The sequence below is a fragment of the Fukomys damarensis genome, unplaced genomic scaffold, assembly GCF_012274545.1.
Source record: "Fukomys damarensis isolate Sample0158 unplaced genomic scaffold, DMR_v1.0_HiC HiC_scaffold_11, whole genome shotgun sequence".
Taxonomy (NCBI): Eukaryota; Metazoa; Chordata; class Mammalia; order Rodentia; family Bathyergidae; genus Fukomys; species Fukomys damarensis.
In genome coordinates, this window is record NW_022900923.1 from 42,832,903 (window position 1) to 42,844,903 (window position 12,001).

Below are 12,001 nucleotides of genomic sequence, written 5' to 3' on the forward strand. Positions count from 1 at the left end.
GCCAGCAGGCAGTAGACCTCAGGCTCTGCAATCCCCTCCCCAAACCCCTGCTAGGATGCAAGGATTCGGTTCCCAAGCTGCCCAGAGGTTTGCGGCAGCTCCCTGGGCTCAGCAATGGTCCTGCACCGAGCACCTTTTCCATGCCTCTGTCCTCCCTCCCACACCAGGTGCGTTGCACTCACCTGTGACGCACAGGTTGGGACACAGACTTCTGGGCTGGAGGGATCTGTACCCGGGCAGCCTCCCCCATGGCCTGGATCCAGGCCTCCTGCTCCTCGGGGCTCTCGGCACTGAAGAAGTAGGTGCGGACGCCGGCATGCTCGGCCTGCAGGGAGAGGCAGTGCGTGGAACTGGCCCTGGCCTCATCTACCCAGCACACAGTCACCTGTAGGGAGAGGACACCGACACCCACAGGAGAGGCAGTCAGTCGGGCCATTCCTGGGCCTGCAGCTCTCCCCAGGCCGAGCTCAGGACCAAGGTGAGGTGTGTCATCCACGCTCAACCACAGGCTCCAGCTGGCATCCACATAGCTGCCTTGGTTAGGTCTCCGAATGCCACCAGGCCACCCAGAAGCCAGGCAAGTCTACCTGTCCCCCCTGAGGTGACTGTAAGTGGGGAGGGACAATTATCACACCCACTCTGCCCTCCAATTTGGCATGTGGCAATCACTGTGGTCCTGGGGAGATGGCCCCAGCACACACTGGTCTCAGCCCTGTCTCCTCCCCGCGGGGAGACAGCCAAGCCCCGACCGAGGCATGCAAGGGCGCACGCTGGCGTAGAGATGCGGCACACTACCTAGTTGGCGGCCAGGAGCAGGCACAGTGGGAACCCAGAAGAGAGCTCCTGTTGGAGGAGGAGTCCTCGTGTGGTCAGGAGGAGGAGAAGCAGAGAACAGGTCAACCGACACCAGAGGGAGAGACAGACAAGAGGCAGGAAATGGTGAGCAGGACGGGAGGGGTTCAGACGGTCCCTGCTGCTCAGGGTCCCTGCAGGGAGTGACAGGCAGCGACCCTGATGCACAGTGGGAATCTGGGCAGGGGACCCCAGCGCTGAGCCTTCTCTGCTTCTGGCCCCCGCTGCTGCAGGCAGGTTGCTTGTTCCCTGGGGCGGGGGTCACCCGGAAACACTCAAGCTTCACTGGCCACGAGCAAAAGAGGCCACAGTTGTACATTTTCTCTGGGGTCTCACCTGGTCCTCTAGATCCCCCAAACCAGGTAGGCTGGTTTACTGCACTTAACAGAAGGGATCCTGTTGTGACGATGTCTGGGAGGCGAGGCCCATTCTGGTCTCCGATTTCCGCAGGTCTGGGTTTGCGGGGAGAGGACCAGGGCTCCCCGACGGCCTCCGTGCTCCTCCAAGCAGCAAGCTCAAACCCACAACCTCAGATGTCCCCAGCCCAACCTTCACGAGGCCCCACCTCCCCTTCCCCAGCAAAGGGCAGGGACGGGCCTCCTTCCTTCCGGATCCTGCCGGCCGCTCCCCACCCTCCAGCCGAGGGCCAGCGTGTGGCAGAGTCGAGGACAGTGTGGGACAGGCCGGGAAGGGGCTGATGGACAGCGAGAGGGGCGGTAAGGAGGCCATGGGGACTTGAAGCCACACAAGAACAGAAGCCTGGTGCCCGGCCAGCCCTCTGGTGAAAAACACAGGCTGACTGTGGAGGGGCAGGCGGCACGGGGAGGACAGGCAGCACGTCCTGGATGGGGGAAGTGGACAGCTAAAAAAATCCACTGATTCGGCGAGCATCCGGCAAGCAGTCTGTGTGAATAGCTCACTGGTGCACAGCACCAGGCAAAGAAAGGCCCAGGGGCGCCCTTGCACTTGAGCTTGCGGTCACAGTGGGGCAAAACATGCCACGGGAAACAAGGAGCTGACACAGGCCCAGGAACACGTGTTTGTGACAAGGAAGGCAGAGGGCCTGGGAAAAAACGGGGAGTGGGAGGGATGCTGGCCCAGAATCACGGAAGGGGCCAGAGAACTCAAAAGTTGTCCCTCAGGTACAGCCCTGGCTTGGCTGGTCTGGGAGAGGTTAAAGCATTCAGCGGCAGCCTGGGCAGAGCAGTTCCTGGCTCCTTACTTAGTATTCGCCCTCCAAGAGTTTGGCTTGGTGGCCACAGCGGGACAAGTCTCCTGGCTGTCTCAGATCCCCTCCCTTCCCGGGGGAAGGGCAGCTGAACAGACACAATCAGAACCCTTTGTGGGCAACAGAGCCAGGCCTTAAAGGGGCAGCACCAACCAGGACAAGGGACAGGTGGGCGCTGGAGCTGAGGGGCGGCACTGTGGGGCACGGAAGTGACTTCTGGGTTTTGGGGCACACTGTGTCATCGTTCTGAGGTGTTTATCTGACGCTGCCATCTGGCCTGATCCAAGCCGGGTGTGTGTCTCTGACAGGTCTGGTGGGGAGGGGGAGCCAGGCTGTTTGACGCGGGTCTATAAGTGTAGCTATGCACGCAGGACCCTTTGTTGTTGGTTAAACAGCCTGCTCCTATTTCCCCAGCTAGAATCCCACTCCCTGGAGTCAGAGTTTTATTAATTGTTCATTCTGTTCACACCTCTGCCACACAAGACCCCGGGAGGCTGGAAAGTAATTATGTGGCAAATAAGCCCCTTCTAGTTCCCCAGGGCAGAACTCTGCCTGCTCCCTCTCTCTTCTGTAGCCAGCTGACCCCATCTGGACAGAGAGGGCCCTAGGAGCCCAGCTCCTGGGCTGCTGTGACTTGCAGATCTTATCATCTAACAGCACAGCTTTGGTTTTAAGGGACTTGGACAACAATTCTCAACTGAGGGAGGGAGGGCTCTATCCTAAGGAAACACATAGTCGATGTTTATTTATATATATATATATATATATATAGCAAAGAGAAACCTATGGCTTTTGCATCGCAAAACACCAAAAGGGCATGGGATTTTTGTAGTTTTAATGGGTCATGAATTTTGAATTTTTAAGGGTGGAAAAACACTGGCCTAGGATGAGCCAGCTGCAGGCAGGCCTCTGCTGGGCGGGTCCCCCGGGGCTCTGAGGAAGTGACTCTGAGCAGGCAGCCAGCCCCATTTTCCTGGGCCCTTGTTCTCTCAAATTGTTGTCTATATAAAGTTTGCAGCTCCAGTCAGAATGAAAATCAACTCCTAATTTTCTCTAAAGATTGAAATTTGAGCACCAGGGGTCCAGGTCCTTGGGCCCAAGGTGATAAGTCCTTTCCCAAAAAGAACCTCACCAGCCACAGCCCTCACTGGCAGGAGGCCCAGCGCTTAGGACACGACTGTTCCCCAGCGAAAGGGGGTGCACTCTTCTGGTCCACCTCAGGGGAAAACAGCCACCTTGGGGTCCTCAGGGGACCCAGCCCAGCCTCACAGTAACCCAGACTGAGCCCCCGGGCCCCTGCCTCCTCCCTCTTCCCTCCTCCCCCACTGCCACTTGGGATTCCTAAGGGAAACGAGCGTGGGGCCTGTGCGTGTGACCCCAGAGAGGAGGCCGGACTGACCTTAAATGTGTGCTTCCGGCTGATATTGTCCGAGGGCTGCACAGCCGCGACTCGGAAGCTCAGGAGGGGGATGCTGCCCAGGATGCTCTCCTCTTTCTCATCTGCCGGGGAAAGAGGCACAGAAAGGTGTACACACGGGATTCCCGATGCCACCTACTGCTGCTTACACACCAGGGCCACAGGCACTCCTGGGGGTGGGGGTCCCCGCGGATGCTGTTTCAGACACTGCACTATAGCGAGGTTGTGAAGAGGGAAGTGGGATCCCCCGCTCCGGGTATTTATGTGCTCTAATGCACAAATTCACACTCAGGGCTGACACTGGGCGTGCTCACCTGTGTCAGACACTGGTGTGAGTCAAATGTCCTGCTGGACTCAACCGTCCCTGAAGAGGTGCTGCCATTACCCCCATACAACAGGTAAGGAACTGAAGACAGAGGGGCTAAGGAATTTGCCCAAGGCCCCTTGCGTAGTCAGCGGTGGAAGTGGTCTTTGAACCCAAGAAGCATGACTCCAAAGTGACCCTTCGTGACCTCTACCCTATCTTCTAGAAGGACCATTCCAGCCACAATTTGCAGGGGGATGGCACGGGACACGGCAAGGACACCTGCCCTCCTTCCACTCTGGCTGCTCTGGGTTCCCGGCAGCTTGCTGCAGACCCTCGGAGGCCCCCCGCTATCCCTAGGACCCAGCTAACAATCGGGCTCTTACATAATTCATCCTGACTCTGCACAGGAGCCTGAAGGATTAGCTCATCAGCCCAGCTGTCAGCAGGAGGCCAGACAGGGCAGGGTGCTCTGCGGGACAGTGGGGGACAAACGCGGCGGGGCACGGCAAGGCCCTCACTTCCCCTCTGGGATGGCTATTTGTTCCCTGGGCCAGGGACTCTGAAAGCCCGGTTTTGGAGCTGACCTCAAGAGGAAGTGGTGCCCTGCCTGGCAGGGTCCAGGCCGGTGTTCAGGGGCGTTCTGTGGTTTGCATGAAAAAGTCAGACTGAAATCAGATTCCCAAAGTAAAGGGGGTTGCGGAGGGATGAAGTCCTCACAGCATGGGCTCCTCCAGGGGCAGATGGCCATAAAGCGACACTGCCCTCGGGCTTTGTTTTGGCCACATGCACCTGCTTGTCCTTCTGCTTCCGCCTGAGGTGAGGCAGCGAGGCGTGAGGCAGCGAGGCCTCCCCGGGAGCCCAGCGGCAGCCAGCACCATGCTCTCTGCTTTCCCATTCTCCAGGATCAGGGGCCACAACAAACCTCTCTCCTTGACAAACTGCCCAGCAACAGGAAAGGCCACCACGTGGTGGACAGTGACCCTATTTGCAGTACATCCTGCCCGCCTCCACAGGGACAGGGCCTTTTCCCAGTCCGGTCCCACCTGGCTCCGGAGCAGTCCTGGTCCCCAGGCTCGCTCAGCACCTGGGCCAGGGTAGGGGCAGATTCTCCTTCTCCAGTCTCAGGCTTTTTTCCACTGGCCCAGCATCTCCAGCCCCTTCCTCCCTTCTAACCTGAGGGCTCAGCTGGCCACAACCAAGGTATCCCTGAGGGCCCAGGGACACTGGTATAACTTTGTTTGCCAGAGTTAATGATTCACCAAATTGCCCCGAGGAGCCCTGAGGGAAGCAGAGCTCAGCCATCCGGGGCGAGGAAGTGGAGTAAACGGCTTCTCTTGCTTCTAGGTCATGGTCCCCTCCTCTCCCTATGCCCTCACCTCTTCCTCCCACTCCAGGGCTTGCCAGGAGGCCTCCCTACTGTCAGCAGTCCTTGCCCTGCCCTCCTGGACGCATCACTGTGCATATTTTACAATAACTGCCCAGAGGAGGCTGTGCCAGTTACCCAATCCCGCCCTCCTCCTCTTGGGGGTGAGTGTGGGGTGCTGAGAGGGTGGGCACAGGAGTTTTTCACTTATTCAGTGTCAGCTGGACACCTACGGTGCACGGCACATTCCTCTGGGTGCTGTGAACTCCGCAGTAAACGAAACTGGCAAAACTCCGCCCTCAGGTCTGACCGCATGCTCCCGTGGGACGGGAGAAGATTAACGCCCAAGCTTCCTGTTAGTAACCAGTAGCCACCCTCTCGGAGCTTCTCCTGTCTTCCCCGTCACCTTTGTCCACCCAGTGGCACCAGGACCCCGAACCCTGCCTGACCCCGTGTGGCACCCATAGACACTGCTGGCCCGCGGCTGAGTGGGCCAGAGCTACAGTGGGGCGAGCTCTCTGCCGACGCCCACCCCAGGCAGGGCCAGTGCCCAGGCAGGGTGACGGCGTGGTGGCGCCGGGCGAGCTCACCTTTGTAGTAAAAGAGGCAGCGGTCCAGCAGCACAAACCAGCGCTTGTTCCACTGCTTCACCCCGGAGCTGGCCTGCGGGGCACACGGGGCGGGCGTGAGGGGCGGGAGCTGGGTGCGCGGGGGAGGTCGCACGGGGAGGACATCCCAAAGAGTCACTGGGGCCGCAGAGCTGTGAGCAGAGGGGTAGCTACGGTGGGAGGAGCGGCAAGGTGGCCTCACCTGCTTGAAGAGCCAGCCTGCCTTGGTGACAGGGGCACTGGGGTTCCGCTTCATGGAGTGTGCCCGCTTGCCAAAGGCGATGGCTTTGCGGGATGTCCGAGTCGCCTGGAGAGGCAGAGAGAAGCTGGCCCTGCTTCAGCCCTCCCCCTCGCTCCATCCCCCTCCCCCTCGCTCTATCCCCCTCCCCCTCGCTCTCTCCGCCTCCCCCTTGTGCTGAGGTTGGACCCAGGGCCTCGTGTGCACTAGGCAAGTGCTGTACTGCTGAGGCCCTGGTGTGAATCTTCAATCTGCTACTTACTCAGACTTTTTTAGAAGAAAATTAGATTTCTCCTTTCACTCCTGGCCTAGGTTTCCTCTACTCCCTCTCCATCCTGCCCACTCTCACCACAACACCTTCAGGCATCCATGCACCTGTGAGTGAGCTGACTACGTCCCCAGCGTCCTCAGCTCTCGGGGCAGCAGCTCAGCCCCACTGGACCCGATCCACCCTGCCACACTTTCAAGTCCCGAATCCCCATTTCTGATCACTGTACCATCCTCTGGGCTTCCCCCATCCGTCACCACTCAGCTTCACCATTTTTCTACTGCATGGAGAGCCCTTGCTCCAGAACCCTTCCCTTTCTTTCTGGACCCATCAGCTACTTCCTGGTGCTAGTTGTTACCCTCCAAAGAAGGACTCAAACCCCGTCCATTGTCTTGCTGTTTCATCTTCTCTGAAACCCAATATTCCAAAGGAATCAAATTATCCACCTGCCCTGTACTCAGCCAGATTATGGTGCTGTGGAGGGGAAAACAAAGACCCACTGCGGCAGAGATGGGGTGGCTGCAGACCCACGGCTCCCGACCCCAGCTGGCCGAGCCCAGACTGCCTGCACCATCTGTCCGCAGCCTCCAACCTCCCCAGCCTCTCCCCTCCCCACGTGGACCCAGCTTCCCCACAGGGGAACCTGAAGTTATCAGACATGCATTTCCCCAATTTCACACTCTTTTACCTAAAAATTACAGTCCTCAGCTGCTATCTCCGTCTCTTTCCCTCAATGCCAGAAGTGTCACCCTCCTTGCCAAGATGACACATTGGACCCGCAATCTCCTGTAAGACGGCCTCGAGGACCATCTCCCAAACCCATCTTCAGTGTGGCCTTCACCAGTGGCTGCTTCTCCCCAGCTGGCACTCTCCAGGCGATCTGTCTGCAGGCACCTGTCTCTCCCACGTTGCCACACCCTCTGCCCACGTAAGGGTGGGCACAGCCACCTGTTTCCCTCTTCAGGCTAGGATGCTACGAAGTGCCCCCCACACCAGGCCTGCTCTCCTTCGTTCTGAAAGGGCTCTTTCCGTGGCACTGACTTAAGGCCACTCTAAAGCACCAGCGGTATTAACTTTCCACCCCCTCTGGCTCGCACTACCGTTTTCCTTTCAAAACCTCCGCTGCTGGCCGCCCCTTCTCAGTCTTCCTTTCTCCTACTCTAAGTGTTGGTGGACTTCAACCAAATTTTTATTATTTTGCATTGTTTGTTTGCCTGTTTGTGCTGCAGTGCTGGGGATTGAACCCCTGGCCTTGTGCATGCTGGGCAAGCACTTTACCACTGCGCTACAGCCCCAGCCAGAGTTTATCTCCGGAACATGCCTCAGATCTGCTCTTTCTTCTGCGGTTTTCTTGCAGGGCCTCATCTTTTCTTGCTGTCCCTTCTGGGCGATGCACTAAGATGATTTTGCCAATGCAAAGTATAACCATGCCTCTCTCTTTCTTGCTTAAAATTTCTCACTAGCTTTCATCACTGGGGTCAGGTCTGTGTTCTCGGCATGGCACACAAGGGCAGGTCTAGAAGGCACCCTGCCCCCTCATCCTCTCTCCACTCTCCTGTGCCTCTGCGGCCCTCCCCTCACTGGGCAGGGCGCCTACCTCTCTCTGTCCGCCCACCGCTCCCGGCTCACCCTCAAAGTGCAGCAGACTCCCCTCTTCCCAGAACCCCCCGGGGTGTCCCTGAGCAATCCGCCCTCTGTACATCTGTCTCCTTCACTACACCCTACGCTCCTCCCAGGGAGAACTTTGTTTTACCCATCACTTGGTCAGCAGAGCCAGCAAGCTGTCCAGTTGTAACGAGTACCTAGTAAATACTTACAGAGAGAAGCAAAGAGAGGAAACAGAATTGTTCTCTGGACATTACTGGTGAAAATCCACAGATAACGGCTGAGGTTCACCATCACCTCCTCAAGGCTATGCAAGTCCCGAATGAAGTCCCCCTCTGCTTTCAGGGTATTGTGTCCACCTCACCTTTCTGTCCCCGGCTGTCCCCTCACCACCCCACCATAGCTCCACCTGGGAAATTACAGGGCAAAGTCCCTCACTGGCTACCGTTCCTCTTTCTCCACCCCACACTCCACCCTGTACCTCCTCCTTTCCTGCAAAAGTCAAGGACACAGGTGGGGATGGCTTCAGTTTCCAAGACACCCATGTCAACTTCACTTGCCTTCTGTCTTGAATGCATCTCAGGAAGAGGCGCCCCTTTCCCATCCAGGCTAAGAGCACAGCATCTGCCTCCTGCGTCCACCGAAATGTGGCCAGCTGGCCGTCCTCCTCCCGCGAGCCTGGCTACTGTTCATTCCCCTCACGCCTCCAGCTAACCAACAAACCTGTTCCATCTTGCACAGGTACCTTCCAGGCCCAATCCCCCATTTCCCTCACAGTCTGACTTCAGCTCACAACAACCGCCCGTGTATTTTACGAAGACCTTGATGAGAGGAGCTCAAAGGTCCAAACATGAAGAAGCGATCAGGAAAAGGAAAAGCTAATTTCCCCCATTTGATCAGCTCGTGCTCAACGTGAATGGTGAACCACCACTCGGAACCCCATGAATATGTGCCCTTACGACACACTATTTCTTAAAGTTTAAAAAAATACCTCCATGAAATATTTCAGAAAAGCAGAGAATAAAATAATAATCACCTCTGTGCCTGGCTTTTTCCCCTAGTAAGACAAGGTAAGTGGAGCCAAAACCTGCCTGGAGACCTCCCCAGCCCCATTACCTTTGAATCCCTAGAGGCAACCACTGACCTAAAATTCGTCTCCCCGCCCGTGCTGGACACTTGCTCTGTGGATGCTTCTATAAATAGGTAGCGCAGCTTTTCATGTTTGCACATTTTACATAAGTGCTATCGTTTTCATATTCTGATACTTGCAGAATTGTGTTTTGGAGATGTCATACAGAGCGAGTTCGTTTTAATCTTTGGGGAATATGCCATTGCATGAATTCATAGCCATCCAGGCCTGATCTCTAAGGAAGTTGTACCCTCCCATGCCCTCCTTAACCCTCTCCAGCTTGTCTTCCATTGTCACAAAACCCAAAAGACACTTTCAGCCCCGACCCTGCTGGATCTCCTCCTAACATTCTTTCCTGGGTCACACTCCCTCCTCTGAACTCTCCTCCCACCTCCGGCTTAATCACTATGGCCTTCCTAGTAGACTTCTTTCACTGTCCCCTAGATCAGTGGCTCTCAATGAGAGCAGGGTCACTCTCTCCCCAGGGACAATCAACAATGTCCTCTGGACATGACACTCTGGCTGTCAGAACTGGAATGGGGGTCTGTGAGCTTCTAGTGGGCAGAGGCTGGGATGCTGCTAGACATCCTGCACTGGACCACCCAGACCAGCACCCCTGAGAACCATCCAGTCTCAAATGCTAACGGGGCTGAGAGCACAAGAGGCCCAGGTCTAGATGCTGATTTTCTGTAAGGGTCTGGTGTGAGGCCTCTCCTCTTCCTACTCTGGACTCACCTCTGGGGCCTCCTTGCCGGCTGCTGGAGCCTGAAGAATGAGCTGGGCAGGCAGGGATTTCCAGAGTCCCTAAGATCCCACTAAACTGTACCGAAACCGTTTCCAGTCTGACACTGCTCCGAGGGCTGGACTTACCCGGACACTGGGCCGCTCTGGAGGGACCTCAGACACCATGTTGTGGTTGGCTGTGTCACTGTTGGTGATAGCAGGGCGTTTCCCACCTGTTTTACTGGACATGTCCAAGGCCAATCTGATTTCAGGTTGACCAGAGGAAAGACATGAGTCAGAGCCAAGAAGCAACAGGAAAGCCCCATCCCTCTTCTCCACCCACCCTGCCACCCGCTGTGCCACATTGGCACAGAATTCCATCCCCTAGGGCTACCCAGAGGCCCTCGAAGCAACTCTCTATCTCTTCTGGGGTTAAATACCAGTAATTCTGGACACCCTCCTCTCTCTTTCCTGCCCATTTACTTAGAAAGTCCATGTCGTGGGACTTGGGAATTTCTTCTCCTTCTAATTTTAAGCTCACAATGTCTGAGTGGCCTATGAGAGTCAATGAGGTAGCCTCTTCCTTTTCCTTTGTTCCCCTCCTTTCATTCAGTGAGGCAGGATCCACCTCAGAGTATAAGTAAGAGGGATAAGCTCTCGTGATTCCCGCAGAGGCCCTTGGTGCTGAGCCAGCCTCAGACCTGGCGGTGACTCCTACAGTTCAAACCACGAGAAGGGGCAGCCTCATCTCTGCCAGATCCCAGAAAAAGTAGGGAAGGGTGTGAAGCAAGGGGACCCAGAAGCTTCTGGTCCGTGGAACGATTGGCAAGTGGCCCTAGATCCCTTCTCTCCTTCCCTCCCTATTCAGCCCACGTTGGCTCCACGTGGCAGTGGGAAGGGGCTGCTGAAGGACAAAAACACCACACTGCTAGGTGGCGAAGGGCACACTCACATTTTTAAGTCAAATTTTTTGTTTTCCTCCGGGACCTGGCCGGTCACTGGGTGCCGAAATGTGTTCCGTCTTTCATTGTGGCTGTAGAGGGAAAAGGGAGACGTTGTGGTGAAGATGGGGAAGGCAGACACATAATCCAAAGGGAAGACAGACCCTGGGTCAGAGCAGGAACTGGTGAACACGTGAGAAGTGTCCTCCAGTTGGGACAAGAAGGAGAACTAGGCTGCAGGAGCAGAAGAAGAAATGACATCCGGTCCCCCTTTACCAGTCGGTGTTAACGCTTACTGGAGACCCCAGGCTCCAACAGCCACTAACTGACTGGGTTAGCGGCCATCCCAGGTGGGGTGGGAGGTGCAGCAGGTCGTCCATGTGCAAGTTCAACATAGTCAAATTTTCATGCTCGACAGCATGCGCGTGACAGCGTCTGCCAGGGCTCCGTGTAAAAAATGCTCCCTCATTATTTGCTGAAAGAACTCTCTTGTGACCTTGGACTCTATCCCTCCTGCTTTATGCTTTATCTCTTTCTTTAAATGGATCCCAAGACCTGGAAACTCCATCCTTGAGTTTGGGCTGGGACGTAGCCACGCCCAGACCCAGACCCAGGTCTTCTGTCTCCATGGCGGGGAGACCTCAGGAGCTATCAGGCACCAAGGTAGGCAATGGCTGAACAGCAGGATGTAATTAAGGCTTACTGGGGCCAGCAGTGGGTGGGGTGTTATGCAGACAGCCTGCCTGGAAGCAAGGGGGAGCAGGAACCAGGGGCAAGGGACACCGAGGCAGGCGGGGTGCAGCACATGGAGGCTCTTTTGGGGAGCCTGCTGAGGCTCTTCTGGCCGCTGAATGTCAGGCCAGTTCCCTGGGGGACTTTCAGGGGACATGGGAGGGGTGCTGGTGCTGTGGGTATAAGGCACAAGTAGCAGCCCTGTAAGAGATTGTGGGCAAGAACGTAGGAAACTAAGTGTCCAGTCTACCAGGGGCTGGATGAGTTCCAAGGTCCTCTTCTCCCACCCTTCCTGAGTAAAACTGGGAAAGCCCAGCTCCAGCTGACCCAAAGAGCAAGCAGGGGGACAGGGGCTGCTGAGACGGGCCACTGAAGCACCACAGCAAAGACCAGCTGTCTGCTTGCCCAGACCCGCCACGGGCCTGCCAGAGGAAGGCGATCTCAGCTGGGTCCCTTTCACCGCGGGGGAGAGGTGAAATTAACCTTCTGGACATCTTCTTCAATGGCCCAGGCCACATCCCAGCCCTCAAGCTGTCTGCTGAAGCTAAAGATAATATCAAAGGGTTTTGGTTGTTTTTTTTTTTTTTTTT

General features: G+C 56.4%; 1 protein-coding gene across 1 annotated transcript in view; it reads right to left on the minus strand.

The window, feature by feature from the left end:
- Plekha6 (pleckstrin homology domain containing A6) overlaps nucleotides 1-12,001 on the minus strand; it is a 46,758-nt gene that overhangs the window by 23,320 nt on the left and 11,437 nt on the right. Inside the window, 6 exon segments of the mRNA XM_010645021.3 lie at nucleotides 183-325; nucleotides 3,480-3,580; nucleotides 5,758-5,830; nucleotides 5,978-6,082; nucleotides 9,886-10,000; nucleotides 10,691-10,771. Of these exon segments, the coding sequence (XP_010643323.1) occupies nucleotides 183-325; nucleotides 3,480-3,580; nucleotides 5,758-5,830; nucleotides 5,978-6,082; nucleotides 9,886-10,000; nucleotides 10,691-10,771 (618 nt within the window).